Here is a 20865-nt window from a genome sequence, read left to right as displayed (position 1 = left end):
CTTCTAGCCCTTTTCTCTTCTTCAAAATCTAGAGCAGTGGTTTTCAATACTACCAGATCCCATTTTATGACATACATTTTGTAACATTTTCTGTGCTACCCTGATGAGATATCCATAGATTATGAACGCACCTAGCAGAGAAGCAGTTATGGTGAGGCTAAAGTTAAGTTTCATGACCCCTCACTTGCATGGGCCTGTCGGGGAAGAGGAAGAATCTCCCTCTCCCTTAAGGTTCTTATGGCTGGCCAAATAATTAACAAGACAGGTTAACAGGAGAAAATAATACCTAGATTAATAACATGTATACATGGGAGAAACCAGGGAAACTGAGTTTCTCAACACAATGGCAGAGATTCTCATCTTAAATACCATCTTCAGCTAAAGACAAAGGAGGATGTTGAGGGTGGGGAGGGAGATAGAAATCACAGTAATCAAGGGTATGCAGATTTAAGGCCTCATCCTCCACACTGATAAGTTTCTAAAGAGGCCATCCCCCCTTCCACCCAGCACAGAGAGGGAGCTACTTTTACAAATGGAAATTTCCCTTATAAATGTAAATGTTTGTCTGACAACTCTTTGCAGGGCCACCTAGAGAATGTGGCCTTGGAGAGACAGAATTTTTGATAAGATGGGCTTGTTGGTGCCTTTTCTACTGTAACATCTATTTTGCACTATATTACAGCCATCATATGACAGTAACGCCTTCCTGGAACAGGTCTTCTATGATAAATTCTTTAGGCAGTTAGTGGGAGGTCAAATGTCCATCAGAGAAAATAATCAAGGTAAAGAGATATTTCAGGCTGGCCAATTTTGATCTCCCACACAAGCATCAGATGTGTGTACAATTGTAAGCAGAGGATTTGGTTCATTTCTGTGTCTAATGAAAATGGAAGTTCTTTCCTATCAAGAATATTATATCCTCAACAATGTAGAATACAAAATTATAAACACACCATGATATTTTTGTCTTTGATCAGTGATGATAGGGGAAAGAATTGATACTGGTTCAAGACAAGGTTGACATAAGGGAAGCCATATTTTAGAAAAGAAAACCTCTGTTGTAACTTTGAATATCCTCTGACAAACTAACCCAGCTGGATATGCACCCTCCAGGAGATCTAACTGCTCTGTAGATTTTAGGACCCCTGCTTGTGCATGTACCTCCCAGCTGCGATAAGATGATAACTTTATTCTTTTGAGTTCCTTAGGAGTGTGATGACCCCCAAACAGAGAATCTATGCTAATAGTCATCATCAACAAGAACTGAAAGATCTGGTGTGGCTACTCCCAGTCTGTAAGACCAGAAAGTCAACATTCCTAACCCCCTCCCCTATAACCCACTGGCCTGCATAAGTGCTGTAAGATTTGAGCCCCCTTAAGACGGATTTTTTAGACATTAGTCGGCCATCTTCCCTCTTGCTGGCAAGCTGTAATAATAAAGTCCTTTTCTCCTACCACCTAGCCTCTTGATTATTGGCATGTCTTGCGGTGAGCAGAAGGCCCCACATTGGGCGGTAACAGAATGAATTATATTTCTAGTTTCTCTATAAAAAATGGTATTATAATATCACTGATGAAGAGGAAATCAAAGAGTATGTAGCAAAGATACATAGGAAAAGGCAAGTATTATAGTGGAGTATCTAGTAACAAATTAATTGTTATTTTTTCTGGATTTTGTAATGTTCATGTCATTTTTCAGCTTTTAAATTTTGTAATTTTTTCTGATTTATGTTCTTGGCCTAAATAATAAGTCATTCTAATACCTGATATTGTATTCATAATTTTCTATTCAATTTTTAAGGAAGGCCCCCCAAATTGTGGAAGTTCCAGGTGCCTAAAACTGGATCTGTCTCTCCTACATACACATATACATATTTAAAAAATCAATATAATTCTCAGTTTTAATATAAAGAAGAAATAAAATAAAATAAATTTATAATAAGAATATACATCCGCAATGAATGTGACGGCCACAAATACAGCCTGATATGAGGATGCAGAATTGGCGAAACAAATATCACCAACGGTGTAGCTGTTGGTGATCTGATTTTCCAACACAGTGAACAATTCAAGGACGCTGTTTCAGGAAAAGCAAAGAATAATCCTCCCTCAATATACACAGTAGTTTCTTTCCTATAAAATCCAGTATATGTGAAAAAATGCAAAAAATACTTTGCATTTATTTGTCAGTCAGGTTCAAGGCTCAAGTAATTATAAAATATCTGGCTGGACACTCAAAAGTCGTGCAGAAGCAGGACAGTTCTTTATCATGCAAGGCTGTCCTGGGTTTTGTAGAATGTCTGGCTGCCTACTAAATGCTAAAAATGTATACTGCACACTCGTCAGTGAGACATGTAAGAAGCAATACCTACCCCACCCCACACCCAGCCCGACACACACAGACACACACCACACTTCTTAATGGCCTATTGCAGGCAATTACACACTCAGGGAGTATGATCTGAGAGGTTCAGATGACTCCCTGCCCGTCCTCATTTCCCAGCCCCCACTCATACCCACCCTTACCCCCAGAAACACCCTGGTCACAGTACTGGTTAGCCAGGTTCTGAAGGATTAAGGCTTCAAAAGTTACCCATTAAAATGCAAATATCCTTGGCTAGGTTAAAACCTCTTGTCCTTATCAGCTAACAGCCTAAAGGGAGTCCCAGAGAAGGCTGTTTCCATTTTTTAACTGTGTCATTCTGTAAGGAAGCATAAAATAAACCTGGCCTATACTACATATGGCTTGAGGGCTGGTTGCAAGACGGGTTTCTCTGTCTAGAACCACATCTGAGAATGAGCTCAGAATCCTCGTAAAGCAACTCTCCCTCGCTCCCCACCTTGCTGGCCTGTGAGTGACTTGAGTCACTACTGCTCCACGTACTGGTCCTGTGTGATCCAGGCTGCATCCTTTGAGGACACAGTTTTGCCTTCTGAATCCACCAGTGGCCTTCCCAGTTTTTTTTCCTATGGATGGACCAGGAGGATAGGGAAGGAGGTCTCTTTCTCTGTCGCTCTGAAGTCCAAAGGCTTCTTACGAAATAATCATAATAACAGTAATAACTAACATATACAGCATTTACTATCAGCCAGCCTGTGTTCTAAACCTTTCCATATATTAACTCGTTTAATACTCACAACAACAGGTACTACTACTATCTCTGCTTTATCAGAGAGCAGGCTGAGGCACAGAGAGACTGAGGAACTTGCCTAGAGCCACAGAGCCAAAAAGTGGTCTGAGCTGAGAATCAAACTCCTCAGCCTACTCAGAGCCTGGACTCTTAACCAATCTTACACTTAACCTCTGTGAAATATGCATGGATAATAATTTATTTCTGTTCTTCTAAATCTTTTAAATTTTATATAATCGTCTGGCATTTTAAAAAACTGTTTTTTATACTACCATTCCCCCTGGGAATCTTCCTCAGTAGGGTAACAATTCTGTCCTCCACATTCTGAAGGAAAGATCAGCTCAGTTAACGTCCGTATCTGTTGGAAAGCAGGAAGGCAAGTCTGAGGTGCTTTAGGTCTCATGGCTGGAACATAGTGTTTATAAGGCAAAGGTCATGGTCAATTTGCTTGAGCTCATCTTGTGGTTCAGACTGCTCCCTCACTATAAGATGCCACAAAGATGCCTTATCCGGAAAGAGAATGGCAGGTCACACATCTCAAAACAAGCAGCTTAATATCCCAGATGCTCACAATATACACTAAAAGCTCAGTTAGTGGTCCAGCCAGCTGAGAAATTTTAGGACACCTATTCAAGGATTTTCTCTGTAATTTATAGTTTTAGGGGATATCCAAGTATTGAAACACTAGTTAGGAAATCTTTTCCCAATTTATTGCATTTTTCTGTGCACTCAGAATATGATCATGTACCCGGCCCAGGCCCTTTGGCTTCTGGGCTTCCACTGACCACCTTTAACTAGATATCTGGTAGGATTTGCCTGTAAAGAGTCTGTGGGACATTAGCTCCAGCTATATCAATTTGTAATCTCCAAATAGTATGGTCGCCTTTGAATTTGAGCCATAGCATATTTTGTTATTAAAATCACGTGTGGAAATATTTTTGCAGCTAGTCTCCATTCAAATCCTTATTTCTATGAAAAATTCCTCCGATTCTGCCTTCCGTGTTAGAAAGAAGTTAGTCTCTAAAAGTGAAAGGGAAAGAGTATCATCCTTGGGATTGTTTCCTAAGGTCTTATTTTTCTTTTCTTGGGGGGAGAATCTCTGTCCACACCCAAGGTTGTAGCTTGCATAACCCCTGTCTCCATCTCTTTCTGAATGGCATTTAATTTAGGAGTCCTAGAAGTTTCCATGTATTTCTCTTGGATCCACCCAAAGCAGATGACGATTCAGGTCAAGACAATAAATGAAAAAAGTGTTAAAGCCACCAACTTTATTGTGACAATTCACCAGGCAGCCACCACCCACTCTTTCTGAGTGGATTCCTGTTTAAAGTGGCAGACGGAGCTGATGTCTTCTTGGCCCTAAGAATCTACAGTTAAAAAGCAAGACTCTCTCTTCTCTCTTCATTTTAGGCACATCTATGAAATATACATAACTAATATGCCGACAGTGCCAATAGCACTGCATGACTGTGGATTGAGACAGCGTCTCTTAAAATCAAGAAAAAGAACTATAGAACAAGAGATTGGACTAGATCAATGATTTTCCTTTTGTGGGTCATGGACCTCTGGGAATCCAAGGAATTTTTGTGTGGGGACTATGAATCCATGTGCACTTCAAGCGTAATGTGTAGATTGGATGAATAAGGATATATATCATACGGAAGTGGTCATGAGTGTAGGCTCTTCAGCCAGATTGCCCAGTTTCACATCCTAACTCTTTCACTTAGCAGCTACATATTCTTGGACAAGGCACTTAACCTCTTTGTGCTTTAGTTTCCTTAGTCTTTAACCACATAAAGTTAGTGGGAGGAACAAAGTAGATAAGGCATGTTGCCTACTTAGCCTTGTGCCTAGTCCTCAAGGAAACCAGTATCTATCAGGTACATACACACCATAAACAAACTATTTTGCTCTTTCATCATTTCATATCCAATTTTTTTTTGTGTGTGAGGAGGGCCAGCCCTGAGCTAACATCCAGTGCCAATCCTCCTCTTTTTGCTGAGGAAGACTGGCCCTGAGCTAACATCCATGCCTGTCTTCCTCTACTTTATATGAGACACCGCCACAGCATGGCTTAACAAGCGGTGTGTCAGTGCGCACCCAGGATCTGAACCTGTGTGGGGGAAGAGGGAGAATCCCCCTCTGCCCTTTCCCTTAAGGTTCTTATAGCTGGCCAAATAATTAACAAGACAGGTTAGCAGGAGAAAATAATACCAAGTTTAATAACATATATACATGGGAGAAACCAGGGACACTGCGTTTCTCCACACAATAGCAGAAATTCTCATCTTAAATACCATCTTCAGCTAAAGACAAAGGAGGATGTTGGGGGTGGGGGGAGTCAGTTACAGGAGATTACCACTAAAGCACAGTAAACAAGAGTAAGGTTATTATGCAGATTTAAGGCCTCACCTTCCACATTGATAAGTTTCTAGAAATGAGGTTATCTCCCCTCTTCGCAATACAGAGGGGGAGATACCCTTACAAATGGAGATTTCCCTTATAAATGTAAATGTTTGTCTGGCAACTCCTTGCAGGGCAATCTAGAGAATGTGGCCAGAGAGACAGAATTTTTGACAAGATGGGCTTGTTGGTGCCTTTCCTATTGTAACATCTATTTTATATTATATTACAGCCATCAGATAGAAGATCTGTTCCAGGAAGGAGTTACTACGTCAAATTCTTTAGGCAGTTAGTGGGGGGAGATCAAATGTCCATCAGAGAAAACAATCAAGGTAAAGAGATATGTTTCAGGGTGGCCAAATCTTGATCTCCCACACCGGCAAACCCCGGGCCGCTGCAGCAGAGCGAGCGCACTTAACGGCTTGCTCCACCGTGCCAGCCCCTATATCCAATTTTATACGGACCTTGCCTGGTGTTGAAGAACGTAGAGAGGAAAAAGCCAGTAGATTGGATTTTCTTTCTGCTTCCCAAGTTTGGAGAATGGTACAAAAGCCCAGATGCCCTGTGAACTGATACCTCCTCTGCCAGCATGTCCCAAATCACAAAAGTTCCTGTCAAAAGCCTTTCACTTTGGACACCTCACACTGGATAGGTTCTAATAGTTCACACAATTGAGTTTCATTTCCCCACTGCTGCAAAGTGAAATATAGATTATGGTTTCCAAGAAGCAACAACAAGTCAAAATTGGGGGATAGAGGTGCTATTTACGAGTGCTGAACACATGAGTGCTCAGATTCAAAAGCTTGTGGTAAGAAGTGAGATTAGGACACACTCTACTGATCTCAGGGGGCACATGTCCCTGATATTGACAGGCTGGATACAAGAAATTAACAGCACACTCCACCTAGAGAGTGCCTATAAAATTTGGAGGACTTCTTTTTTTTTAAGATAAAAGGTGTGTGGCATTCAACTGGTACATCAACCAGTTATGCTAGGTGGAGGGGAGCTATTGTTTAATCCTAGTGTTTATGTGTTCCTTCTGAATTCTCATTTTGTTCCTTTGGGTTCCTGCAGTTGTATGCTATAGGAATTAGGGTGTGGTTTATTCTTCCTGATGTTAATGTTGTTGGCTTTGTTGTTTTTTGGGGTTTTTTTTTTAGGAGTGGATAGATGAGTGGTTTGGTTTGTTTTTTAAGCTTTAATGAACTGCTTTTGTTGAATCTGCTCCCAAAACACTAGCTTTATTTCAATTCTGGACACCGAAGCAAAAGCTTTAGGATTGTGAAGCAAATAAGAGTAGTCTCTAACTCCAAAGCGTATACTCTCCAAACATGGAAATAGAACCTACTGATGAGCTCCACTCCACTTCCCACTCAAGTAGGAGATACTTGGACAGCATAGAGACTTAAGAGGATGCCTTTAAATAGACTATTTGAGTCACAGTAAAGTGGTTGTCTCTGAAGGACAATTTCATTGTAGATCACTGTCCTAGGAACAAAGAATACCCTATAAATCCCCTGAACAAACACTCAAAAAAGTGTAAAGTAGAATCTGTCACTGTCTGTTCCAGGATCTTGATATTCAAATATTGCCCTCCAATAGCACCTCAAAAACTATATCTTCCCCACTTCTTTCTCCTCCTCTTCCCTATCTCCATCAAACAACTTTTTGTGTTCTATTCTTTCCTTATGCTCTCTTCTTGACTATGGAGAGAAAAGTCATATTTGTTACATAAATTATACTGGCATAAGATACTGGTTATCAGATAAAGCAGCCTATGTAGGTTGCCAATTGCCTTAATTCAGTTAAAATGCATGTTTCTCCTAAAAGTTTTTAATAAATAATGGTAACAAAGGAGGAGGAAGATGTTTTTCTTGAGCATCTTTTACATACCAGATGCTGTGCAATGCACTTTACACATTTATTATCTTATTAAACCTCATAATAAAGCTGTGATCTGGATACCATTGTTGACCCTATTTTACACATATACCTTAATCACATAAATACTATCAGTATTTGAATTTAGATCTTTAAATACAAACAACTTGCACTTTTCAAAATAACTTGCTGCTTTCTTTAAATATCTGTCACTAAAACATTTCAGGACCTGGGACCAGTCACTAATCTTTTTATCTGAAACTTTCTGTTTATAAATCTTTTTCGCTCCATATTCTCTAATTCCATAGAAGCTGGAAGCTCTGTTCAGACTTTTATGTGGACCAACTTCATGTTTAATTCAGCAGACAATTCAACAGTCTGTGAGGAAAAGCCTTGTATGACGAACAGGGCCTCGCTTGCTTTGTATTGCCCCTGCTTATTTCAGAGTTTGGGCAAGGATCAAATATAATACTGCATATGAAAAAACCTTTGTAAATGGTAAGCCACTATAGATATTTATGGACTTACCATCTCCAGCATCATCACTAGTACCAAATTCTGGAAGAAGATGACCAACTCTGACTTAGAGCTAAAAAACAGATGAATTAGTCAAAGGTATGCTGGAGGAAAGAGAACTGACATGGATTTAAAGGAGAAAGGGTGATCATGCTGGAAGATTAGAAAGATAAAAATGGACAAAAGCTGGGAAAGGAAAGAAAATAAATTATATGACCTAGATTCCTGTAAATTATGGTTTAACATCTGCCTTCCTGTATTGTGAGCCCCAACAGGACCCAGTGGGAGAGAAGGAGTCCCTGAAAATATCTCTAATTTGTTTGGTCAGATAGTGGATCATTAGGGAATCAGATGATAATTTGTAGATTTGCAGACTAATAGAACAGCAGGAAATGAGGTAACAAGCGGGTTGGTAGCTCCAGAGAACCACAACAGAATTTTAGCAATTTCTGGCCATACTTGTGGACATACATATACAGTATATCACCATGATTAAGACTTGTACTCTGGGGTTAGATTTTTATATGTTTGAATCTCAAATTAGCCATTTAGTAGGCAGTACCCTAAGACAAGTTACTTAACCTCTCTAAGCTCCAGTCCTGTCTATAAAATGTAGATAACTGTGGTACCTATTTCATAGGATTATTGTGAGAAATGAATGAAATATCAGATCTATTTTATTTTATAATTTTATTTAGCATAGTCCATCATAGATATTAGGTGCTGAATAGTTAACTTTTGTTGTTTTATTCTGCTCTCCCTTGCACCCCACTTTTCCAAGTTGCATTGATTGACAGTTTAAGAAAGCTCTGTGACTGTGTGCCTAGCCCTGTGTCTCTCTTCCACCAGATTCCAGGTGAGTACATGGAGATGGGGTGGAGTGTGCAGTAAATGGGTGATTGCAACATTGCCCAGTTAGGCACTATTCTAAATATTATCTCCAGAGAAGAAGGCAAACCTAGGCACAGCTAATGAGTCAACCAGATATGAGGTAGAAAACATTTCCTTCTCCTTTTTGGTTTCAAGTTTAAGTCCCTAGACCTCTCCAGTCCAGTCGGCACCTAGAGACCACGGAGGAGATGTCTGCTCCCATGGGAGGCCCTGCCCTGCTGTGGATAACTTTTCTGCTCTTCTGTAAGTAGAGTTTCGGTTACTCTTCTTGGAGGGGCCAAAATGGATTTGAGGAACAGCTGGGAACACTGACAATTTCAGTGGTGACTTTTTCTAGGCTGGGCACAAACCATGAGGGTTTCCTGGGGATCCTGTAGTGGAGACAAGCTGGAGAGCAGAGGAAACTGGGCTGAGCAACACCTAAGGGGGAAGTCAGACTGAAAGGCCGGTTCCTTGCAATGGCTCTGGCATCTCCCAGAGAGCAAGGGAGGGAGGACAGAGGAAAGAGAGAAGCTCCTTCTCTGCCTGGGGCAGATTCCTGAGAAGATAGTTGGCCCTTAAAATTCCATGGGTGTCGACCTTATCACCATACTCAGGTCGCAGTCCTCAGGAGTCCCAGAAGGCTGAGGAAAGACACTAACTTATCCTCTCTGGATTTTTGCAGCTCTGGATGGTATGTCAGCAGGTGAGTCCTCTGTCCTTGTTCCCTCAGTGGTTCAATGTGTCTGGGCATTGCTCTCCCTCACTGTTTCCCTTCATCCCATCACCTCTGTTTGCTGATTATGAATCTGCCCTTCCCTGTCCAACCTGCTTCCCATTTCCACCTTGCCTTGTCTTCCTTCTTTTCCCTCATTCAAAAGCTTCTCACATACCATTTCATTCTCTCAAGTCATTCCCTCCTCTTTCTGTACCAACAACCATGTCTGTTGAACATCTAAGTCTCAGCCTCTCTTCCAGGCACCATCATATAATCTTATTCAATTCCTACATCACCATCGTCATTATTATTATTGCCATTTTATAATCGAGGATGCTGAAACTCAGATTAAGTAATTTGCTAGAGGTTACACAACTAACAAAGGACTGGATTCTAACATAAATCCCTTAGATCCAACTCTGGTTCTCTTTCAACTGCATCACCCTTTCCTCATCACCACCTAGCCACTTCCTTGGCTTTTGTTCAAATTATCATCGCATCTTATTCTTAGAAGGCTTTTAAGACTGATCCTTTTGGTGTTTCTCACTACCTTCCAGAATTGACACATATTGTTCACTCTATATACACTCACAGTTAAACAGTCATAAAAGTTTAGAGCTACGAGAGACCTTATATTTCATCTAGTCCAACACCTTTATTCATTCATTATTCACTCATTCATCCACTCAATAAATATTTAATGAACACTTACTATGTACCAGCCACTGTGCTGAACTATGGTTGAACATGACAGATATTGTCTCTGCCTGAAAAGAGATTCTGGTCTTCATTTACAGATTCTGAAACTGAAATCAAGAGAATTAGAGTGAGTTATCCTGCATCACACAGTAAATTTGTTTGTTTTTCAATATCCTGCATTTGTGTCCTATCTTCTTCCTTAGGTTGGGAGCTCCCTGGGGCCACAACATTGTTTCCTCCTTCCTTTAATCCTAGTAGTCGGGACAGGGTCTTATCACCAGCACTACAAGAGTAGACTGACCGTTGATTGTCTGACTCTTGGTATGTCTGTACTTTGGAGCCTAGAGGGTTTTCAATTATTACTTTTCCCCTCTATATCTTTTTCCACAATTTGATCTTCTAGGAGGCACCCGGAAATCTACGGTGTCCTTGAATCCCCCATGGAATAGAATACTTCTAGGAGAGTCTGTGACTCTTATATGTAATAAGGATGAGCCCGTTGAAGGCAACTCCACTGAGTGGATCTACAACAACACAACTTTAAATGTGACAACTATGAGTTTGGACATCGTGAATGCCAAATCCCAGAATACTGGGGAATATAGATGTCGGAACAAAAAATTTAGCCTGAGTGAACCTGTCTACCTAGAAGTTTCCAGCGGTAAGTTCCAGGGCTATGCAAATATAGATTCTTCCATGAGAGGAATGGCCCACATGAAGATGGGGAGAAAGCAAACTATTTCAAGGCTTAGGGTACCAACGTGGGACACAGGACCTCTCACTCAAGACCCGTCCATCTCCTTCTTTCACCTCTACTCCTTCTGCCTGTCCTTCTGCCTTCTTTCAATATTCTGGCCATCTCCCAACGTTATTCCTCTACTCTATTTCATCTCTGATTATCTTTTCTACATAGGTGCATATCATATGATCAAATGGCATGTTGGGTATGTGAACATTATAAAGAGCTGTGTATTTGAAATAGGATCAAAAAGTTTGATCTAAAGATTTGTTCTGCAATTTCCATGTGCCACAACTATTATGTTGTACTCGGCATTTTGAAAGATATCTGTGTACAGTCCTCATGTCTCTACTTTTACGTAAGAATAAATCTTATGTTTGCTTCATCTTTATCACTCTCCTATTGCCAACAGTTAGCACTGCATGCTTAGGCATATGTGGGTTAGTTAGTAAATATTGAATCAACAAACTAATGATTTCATTTGATTGGCTAGGTAATTGTTGTATTTTACTTTATATTTTTAACTATAAATATATTTTAAAGTATAAACATACTTTATGTTTTTCTCTTGAGTGAAAAAAGATGTTTCAACATCAATATGCAAATTCCAAATACAACCTAAAGGAGTGTAGAATAGCTTCTTCATTTCCTTGAAGTAGATTCTAGAAAAGTCATCAAGGATCGCTCCTAAGTAAAATACACTTTCACAACGTAGCCATATTTCCATTCAGAATTGTCCTTTGGTGAATGCTTTTCAATTCTTAAAATGACATTAGCCATAGAAACTGACTCTTATCTTTTACTGACTCATTATTGACCAATATTTGTTGAGTACCTACTAACTTCTAGGTGTTGTGTTAGGCACTGAGGCTGTAATATAAAGAACAGACGTGGCCTCTGACCTTTTGAAGTATAGATCCAAATGAGGAAGAGGACATTAAATAAGTAATTATACAAATAATTAATTTAAATTGTGATATATGTTTTGAGGAAGTTTTGGGGCCAACTATGATTAATAGCAGAACTGCGAACCCCCTGTGAGGTATGAGGGGACAAAATAGACACTCTTCTAGGCTAAGGCTCTCCAAACAGAGTAGGTTTATTTCCCCCTTAGTGATTAGAACTAGCAACAATGAATCTGAAGGAAATACTGGGTTTCAGATCTTCCGTGGATGAGCTCAGCAGAAATGTCAGATTTTACAGCCCCCTGACTTACTTTTCATGAGGAGAGAGGGTTTATCAATATAGAAGACAAGCTCTAAGCATTATTTTGTGTTGACTTTTTATTGACCTTATGAGCCAAGAAATGGGTTAATGATAAACCATGGTTTCTGATACACTCTCTATCCAGGACCTCTTTTATTTTATTTTATCTATTTATCTATCTATCTATCTATCATCTATCTATCTATCTATTCTTTCATTGTTAAATAAATAACATAATGAATGCTGTTCAGATTGGCTACTTCTTCAGGCCTCTGCTCAGTTGCTGATAGAGGGTAAGTCCCTCCTTATCAAGTGCCATAGCTGGAAGAATTGGGAAGTCTACAAGGTGATCTACTACAAGGATGGCAAACCCCTCAAGTACTGGTATGAGAACCACAACATCTCCATTGCCAATGTCACAACAGAAGACAGTGGCTCCTATTACTGCGAGGGCGCTTTTTACCGTAAGCCGGGAAGCATACGCTATACCTCTGATCCCTTCAACATTACTGTAAAAAGAGGTGAGTTGGTGAAGGAAAGGGAAGGAGTCAATAGCAAGGGAAGGAAGAGAGAAATCTGAGCCTGACATGGTTGCAGCTTGTAGAATGGGGGCAGCTGCAATACCTTGGAAAGTCTACTAAATTTGCAGTGAGGAGACCTGGGGTATAGTATATCCCTCAATCTCTGTCTTTTTCCTTATTTGTTTAATGGCAATGTAATATCTGCTCATATTATGGAATTTTTATGAAACTTAAATGTAGTAATATTTGTGAAATGGATTTGTAAACCGTTAAGCACTACCCAAGGATAACAGATTGCTTAATTACTGTTTTGATCTTAAAGTCATCTGTTGCTCCTAGGGAGAAAACTTATATTTATCAAATTGAAAGAGAGTTTCAAAGTTGAAGGAATAAAGGCTGTAAAGAGCTTGAAGAGTCTATTTCAACCTGGGAGGGCTAGGAAAGGAAACCAACAAGTCAATAGTCTGGTGCTTGTGTATTGGAAGATGAGAGAGAAGGCTTGTTGAGGAAAGGATAGAAATGTGGACTGCCCCTATAGCCAATGACCAAGACTGCGCTTTCCAAACTTCATATAAGAGAGGGAGCCTTTGTAATATTTGTCTTGCAAGGAGGAAATCAGACCTTTTGTTTGGCAGATTTTGTTCACAGTAATGTCTAAAAAAGCATGAGATCAGAAGACAGAATTAAGCTCTAATGGCAGTTCTCCGCTAACTAATTTGAGACCTAAGTGCTATTTAATTGTCAATGGATCTTTATCTGTAAAATAAGGAGTTTGATCCAGATTCCATCAGAATCACTTGGGGAACTTAAAAAAATATTGATGTATCTAATCCCCTGAAGTTCCGATTTAATTGGTTTGGAGTGAGGCTGGGGCATCAGTATTTTCAAAAGCTCTTTCAGGTAATGGTAATGTGCAGCCAGTGTTGAGAGCCACTGGTCTAGGTGATCTCTAAGTGATTTCTGGCTGTAATATTCTGGGGATCTGTAATTCTAGAATAATCACAAAAATCAATAGTTTGTAAATAGAATAACAGAATCACAAAATAGTGAAGTTGGAAGGCAACTTAAAGATGATCTAGTCCAATATCTTCATTTCACCCAACATGCATGCAATAAATGATGATTGAATGATTGAGAAATAAGGCAATGTTGACCCCCTGCCCTCACTCTGTCTCCTTTCCACCCCCAAATCATATGTGGTTGTTGGTCTTATCAGCTCCAAAAAAGGGAGTCATCTGTTATGACCTTCCTCTTGGACACATTGGCTAGAGGAACTGTTCTACAGGGGCTGTTGGGGAAATACTCAGGACTCCATAGGGCTCAGGGAGCACAGACTGAAGAACTCAAACTCATGAGTGTTTTCTCTCTGCTCCTGGATGCCATATCATGTTCGAAGATGAAGGACCAGGCAGGGCTCTTCTCTTAAGGAGAATGAAGTCCTGAACCTCATTCTTCAATTCCTAATATGTTATGTTTCTTGTTGCATCTATCTTCCACTACAGATCCCCAAAGCAAATACTACCGGCTACAATTTCTTTTGCCGTTGTTGGTGGCGATTCTCTTTGTTGTGGACACAGGACTGTTTATCTCAACCCAGCAGCAGTTAACATTTCTCTTGAAGGTTAAGAAGACCAGGAAAGGCCGCAAACTTATGGACCCACATCCTAAGCCAGACCCCAGAAAGAACTGATGCACTGCTCAAGAAACATTTGCAACAGCAATTTCTGACTAGCATCAGCAATTGCTTCTCCATTGTCAAACACAACTCACAATGTACATGGAAAGGTCTATGCTCAAGGTATATTGCTTTATTAAACCAACTAGAACTTGTTAAGTGGCATGTAATAGTAAGTGCTCAATAAACATCACTTAAATAAATAAAAGAATGAATAGATTCATTTATTAGCATGTGTAAAAGAGAAGTACAGGGGCCAGCCCAGTGGCGCAAGCAGTTAGGTGTGCAAGCTCTGCTGCGACGGCCCGGGGTTCGTCAGTTCAGATCCCGGGCTCACACTGATGCACCGCTTGGCAAGCCATGCTGTGGCGGCGTCCCATATAAAGTGGTGGAAGATGGGCACGGATGTTAGCCCAGGGCCAGTCTTCCTCCGTAAAAAAAAAAAAAAAAGAAGAGGATTGGCAGATGTTAGCACAGGGCTGATCTTCCTCACAAAAAAACAAAAGAGAGAGAAGTACAATTTGAAAAAAGAAGTATGAAACCACATAACATGATGCTTCTAAGTATTTGTGGCTTGCTCTTTTCTTTTTTGCTTCTAGAGACAATCTAATTCTAGATTAGAAATGTTCTCTCTTGACCATTGAAAGTCTCAGCTAGGAATGAGAAGACATGGTAGGATGCTGGTGAGGTTCATCATTTTTATGCTCTCTCTTCAACATATTATCTATGAGCTTCTAGTTCTTGGCAGAATTTGGGGCAGTCCTGAGCCATAGGACTTGGGGAATAAGGCTCAGTCTAAGGTTCCCCTGTGATTGTTTCACCTCTCTAATATCTCCCAAACTTAAATCTTGAATATACTCTTACCACACCTGAATTAAGCATCTTGGAGAAATGCCAGTGAATAATAATAATCAGAACTCTCAACTCTGAAAACAGTTCAGGTCTGAATATGCTCTAGGGCAAAGATCCAATCTTTGCTCTCCCGTCTCCAGCCCACCTGCAACCATTGAGGCAGTTATACTGGGGGCTTGGGGAAAGCATTAGGGAAAAGAAGAAACATTTTGTCGGTGCTGACCCTGAGTTCATAATAGTCAATGAGAGATCAGAGCACCTATAGTTTACTTATGTTTTAGAACAATTCATAAGTTAAGGAGGAAGTGAATCTAGGGGGAAATTTTGTAAATATCCATGAGGATGACAAGTTCCATTTTCTCCAAAGGATGTTTTTGGGCCATAAAGCAGAGAGAAATTATTAGAGCTTTTATTTATTTTTATTTTCTGTATAGATATCTAGTATGAACCTCCTTAACACTCTCCACTTTTTTCTTTTTAATTAAATCTTTTCAGAGAGGTAAGAAATGACCAGATTCCCAGTGAACAGCCTTGTCATTTGGCTTTATGTAACTAGGCCTGGTAAGTGAAGAAGAGATTTTTTTGTAACAACAGACCAGAAAATGTCCCTGTAGGAGGCTCCTTGGTATTGTTCCTGGACACTTCCCCTGCCCTTAAGAAAAGATAGGAGGTCTGTTATAGGTTATAGCCTTGGTACCACAGCCTTGAAGAAGCAATAACATCTTGCTTCACAGTGTTCTATACACAACTACATGTCAGGCTAGAGAGAACTTACTTACTCCTTTATTTGGTCTGAGGCCAAATGACCCAGAATTAAGAATTGAGAAATATTTAATATGGATAGAAAGTCCAGGCTTGATCAGCTTGAGATATATCTTCTGAGGGATTTTCTGCGTTCTTGAGCATTACAATTCACTTTCATCTCCTCTTTTATCCCTGCTCCAAGATTGTGAGGACTATGGATAGAGCACAAACCTGGAAGTTCAAGCTCCTGTTAACTAGTTGTGTGATCAGGGGAAGTTCCTTGCCAGTCTATGAGATTATATTTCTTCTTCGTAACAAGAAGTGTTTGGACTAGGTGGTCTCTAAGTTCTCTTTAAACTAGACATTTTGTCATTCGTTACTTGAAAACCCAGTTCCTATGTGGTGACTATCCAGGCACAAAGACTCAGAATGAATCTCCCAAGAAGCTCCAGTGTGAGTCTTTCCTTCATCCTTCACACAATATTCTCTCCCTTCACTGTGCTTTTCCATGTATCTGAATTTCAGGTTTGTCCCAGACATAAGTCTACCATTCATTTCTACCTATTTTTTTCTTGATATTCATACATCTCTTGTTCTATAGGGAACAAGTTAGGGCTTGAGTATTTCGTGGACCTCCAAAATATGGCATTTATAAAGATATCTTTTTATTGTAATATACATGAAATCTACATATGCCAGAGAGGCAGCACATGTATCATACAGACAATTAGAATAGAAATAATTTCCCCCTGGTTCACCGTTGGGGCCAGTCCATAGAGCAATTTTTCTTTCCCATAATTGCTCTTCCAACTCGGCTGCCACAAATCATCATGAACTCCCAGTTTTATGACTAGTTTTTTGAAAATCAAGTCAATAGCTCCCTACTGGTGGCCATTGGAAGAGAAATTCCCTTGTCCACCTCAAGAGTGGAAACTCAGACAAAAGATCCATCTTCTCAGTGTTTGGGGGAATTGAGTACTTGAAGAAAGGCTCTGTTCTTTTTCTTTTCTCATTAAATGGGAAATGGGACTGTTATTGGGAAATGGGAACATCTCCCTGAACCCAGAGATGGGAGCTTTATGTTGAGAATGGCAGAGGTACCTGCCAGCCTGGGTCCCTAGATAACCTCAGAGAGTAGTACTGTTTTCCTGTCTTAAGTTGCCTGTCCAGCTCTGGACAGTTATTTACCAAGCTCAAGTCCCCATCTGGTGCTTCACCAAGCTCCACAACATTCCCACCACAATCCTTTTACTCTATAAATGTGCCCAGGACCACATCAAATTCATTTGTACACATCACTTACAGCACCCACACTTTCTTTTCTTGAAAATTGGAATGACATATGCTCACTTTTAGTCTTTCTTGTTATTTGCAATATTTAAAATATCACTGAGATTGGTCAGCAATCTTACTGCAAGGTAAGGACACCAGGCTGCAATAAAATTTAAATTGCATGTAGAGAAATTTTTGAAGACAAAGGAATGACTTCTTGTGGATTCTGAGAAAAATTCAAATTTTTATTTTTTTAACCAGTTTCCAAGAAGCCAATACTACACTGCCACTGACTAAATTGAGGCACAGTAAATATTGCTCAACTAATAGGATGAAATTATTTTTTAAATTAAAATATAGGAGCCACTGACTTTCTGCCTTCACTAGAATATATCAAAGCTGAAAATTTGGGTTCTCCACTCGCCAATTGCTGTTCTAGAAATGGGATCCTAACATGTCCAGATTGGGATCTCCAGGAAACAGTCTCTGAAACAGAGATTTGCATGCAACATGTTTATTAGGGAAGCGCTCCCAGCATCAACACTTGTGTGGAAGGGAAGGAAGCAGAAGCGGGCAGAGGGAAAAGTTGAAATGTGATGCAGTCACAGCAAAAACCTCAAACCATCTCACAGATGAGAGCCCTGCAGCTGGGAGAGCCTTTTGTAATCATCTTAAATTGAGGTAAGGGGGCAGGGTTTCTACCCTGAAATAGACAAGTCATTGGAGGAAGTCTGCCCCTGGGAATTGGGTGTGACTTTGAAGGAGGCAGCTCTTTAGCAAGGGCAATTCCTGAAGAGGGACTCAGCTGAGAGCTGTCAGCCCAAGACACTCCCAGCAGCTGGGGGAACGAATGTGTGGGTCTTGAAGGGGCGCAATCTAGGTAGTGTGCCACAGCATCCACTAAACACAACTTCACATATAAGAGAGTGCGACACTGGTCCTCAGACCTTTCCCTAACAGCTTGATCTAGATTAAGCAGAACTGCTAAGCAAAAAATTTTTGATAATTGTTTTTTGGCTGTCCTCACAGAAATGAACTGACTTTATCATTTCTAGAAGTCTTGACACAAAGGCAAAGATATCTTTTATCTCTGGTCAGACTTCACACGCCAGTGTTTTTTGTAAAAAGAGACATGTTTAACTTGATTTGGAAGATTAGTTAATTTCCACTGTGTTCCATCTCAGCACCCAGCTGCTTCATAACACTCTCACAAGTGACATCTTGCCTCTGCAGAGTCACCACATGGGATCAGCTGGATTCTGAAGACTGCAGGAGCTGTGTTTGAAACTCAGGTTACGCTTGTTTCTCAGTGTAGAGGGCCGGAGTAGAGTGGAAGGATGAGGGACAGAGGATCTTACCTGCACCAGAGCATTGCTTTCACCTGTGATGCTCAGACATGAAATGCTGTTTTTAACTCAGGTTTTAAGTTGGGAGTATCTAAGAAAAATTTCTCAAGATTAACCTCTGCAGGCTTAGGAACTTACTAGTAAAATTTTTATTTAAATGAAGCTTCAGACTTCTGCTCATTAATAAATATTTTCAGAAGTCGTAGTTAAAGTGTTTAATTTATAACACTATTTCAAAGAGTTTAGGTCTACCCCGCAAAAGAACTATACTTTTGTTTGGCTCCTTCCAATCTCCATCCTCTCATTCCTGTGTTGGAAGTGTGAAAAGCATTGAACTTTTCAGCATGTTCTCCTTCACAATTGGAGCTTTCTCACCCAGGCCTCTCAGGACTATGGACAACCCACCTCTGGGTTCTCGGTAGCTGACGATTTTTTGCTTTCTCATGTTTGCACTCCTCATTCCCAGGAATGGTCAGTTAGGGCAGTTCTACCCTGTGGAAAGTGTGTATCCAGCCTTTTGAAGATTCCTCAGGCTGTGATGGGATATTAGCAAGTAGCAAAAACAGATTACAAGGAAGCCTTCAATGTCCACAGAAAAGGATATGTATGTATGTCTCCTCGTTTATCTGTTAAAAGTTTGCACAAATTACTCCTATACCCTAACAACAACAACGAAAGTCTTTCTGAGCTGGTTTCCAAATCTTCGACTCATTGAGATGAGTCTGTCATATTCATTAGCTTTTTAGACCCTGCTGGATTTTGTGTCTTAAACGAAGTTGTGTAACTCAATATGTCCTCAGTATGTGTGTAGCTGTGTGCAAGTACGTGTGACAGAACATGGATATGAATGACCCAGGCAGGTAAATCTTTCCCCTAGATTCGTAAGTGTATGACAAGTCATTTTCTGTCCTCTCTGAAGGAGAGCACAGAGAACCTTGACTAGCTCAAACAGAAGCCTCCAGTTTTAGCACTCAACTCAATTTAGTCTATTCTTCTTGATCCCATACTTAAAGACATTATTGAAACAACATTAAAATTAATATATATTTATAAAATCAAAGAAAAGTGCTTCAACAACTTTCCTCATTAAGAGGAGAGGGGCTTTCGCCTCATGGCTCTGCATAGAGCATCTTTGACCTCCTTCTTCCTCGGGCTGTACACGACAGGATTCAGCAGGGGAGTGATGACAGTGTAGGTCACTGAGATGAGTCTGTCCTGCACCAGGGAACTCTGGGACTTAGGCTTGAGGTAGATGATAGATCCACAGCCATAGTGGATGATGACCACTGTGAGGGAGGATGCACAGGTGGCAAAGGCCTTCTTCCAACCTTCAGCTGAAGCAATCTTAAGGATGGTGGAGATGATGAGGACATAGGAGATAAAGACCAGGCCCATGGGTAGAACAAGGACACATACACTGACAATAAAGTTGGTAATCTCATTGACAGTGGTGTCTGTGCAGGCCAGCTTCAGCAGAGGTCTCACATCACAGAAGAAGTGAGAGATGACAAATGCATCACAGAAAGGGAGGCCAAACACAGGTGTTACCTGGACAATGGCCATGCCCAGGCCAATCCCAGAGACCCAGATGCCAGCTGGATGCAAGCCTCTTTACCCATGATGACTGAATACTGCAGGGGGTTGCTGATGGCCACATAACAATGATATCCCATGGCTGTGGGCAGGAAGCAGTTGTTGATAGCAAAGATGAGATAGAAGAGCTGAGTGGCACAGTCTTGGATAGCGATGGGCTGGTAAGGACTCATGAGGCCACAAAGCATATGGGGAATGATGGCCACAGTGTAGCAGGTCTCAGAGATGGACAGCACGCTCAGGAAAAAGTACATGGGAGTATGGAGGCGACGATCCAGGTGAATAATAGCCACAATGATGACATTGCTGGAGAGAGTCAGCAGGTACAAAATTAGAAAGACAAAAAAGAAGACAAGCCTGTGCTGCCACCCAAACCTGGAGAAACCTTCAAAGAGAAACTCAGTCACAGAAGTGGAATTTGGCTTTGGCATTGAGGAAGGTCTAGATCTGAAAGAGCTGGGCAAAGGAAAGAAAAGTGTGATGAGTCAACCATGAAAGAGTAGGATGGAACAAAGCCTTCAGTAAAGGGTGTGTCCATCCTCTGAGCAATGACTTAGATGTCAAGGGCCATCAATGTTCAGCTGTTGGCCAGTTGCTCAAAGTCATCACCTTTGCTATTCTTTTCTTTGGTCCTGTTACTCCAGGACCCTGGGATTGAGAGCAGAGACAGATCTGAGAGGGAAAGTAGAGACAAATTAA

The 20865-nt window shown here is 40.6% G+C and overlaps 2 protein-coding genes across 2 annotated transcripts; one reads left to right on the top strand and one right to left on the bottom strand.

Moving 5' to 3' along the window:
* The first annotated feature begins 8962 nt into the window (after nucleotides 1-8962).
* On the top strand, nucleotides 8963-14544 carry FCER1A (Fc epsilon receptor Ia). The gene is made up of 5 exons (XM_087418846.1): nucleotides 8963-9065; nucleotides 9487-9507; nucleotides 10622-10879; nucleotides 12415-12684; nucleotides 14187-14544. Exons 1-5 carry the CDS (start codon nucleotides 9011-9013, stop codon nucleotides 14372-14374), a joined length of 792 nt encoding a protein of 263 aa, XP_087274972.1. The 5' UTR covers nucleotides 8963-9010; the 3' UTR covers nucleotides 14375-14544.
* A 5115-nt stretch (nucleotides 14545-19659) lies between these two features.
* Nucleotides 19660-20597, bottom strand: LOC101406863 (olfactory receptor 10J3-like). Its single transcript, XM_014797039.2, is given in 2 exon segments — nucleotides 19660-20147; nucleotides 20150-20597. Coding segments are annotated over 2 exon segments (936 nt in total).
* Between the last annotated feature and the right edge of the window lie 268 nt (nucleotides 20598-20865).

This window comes from Ceratotherium simum, chromosome 2 (genome assembly GCF_057802395.1).
Source record: "Ceratotherium simum simum isolate JZ-2026a chromosome 2, ASM5780239v1, whole genome shotgun sequence".
Taxonomy (NCBI): Eukaryota; Metazoa; Chordata; class Mammalia; order Perissodactyla; family Rhinocerotidae; genus Ceratotherium; species Ceratotherium simum.
The sequence above is the reverse complement of the archived record's forward strand: the minus strand, read 5'-3'. Positions and strand labels throughout refer to the sequence as shown.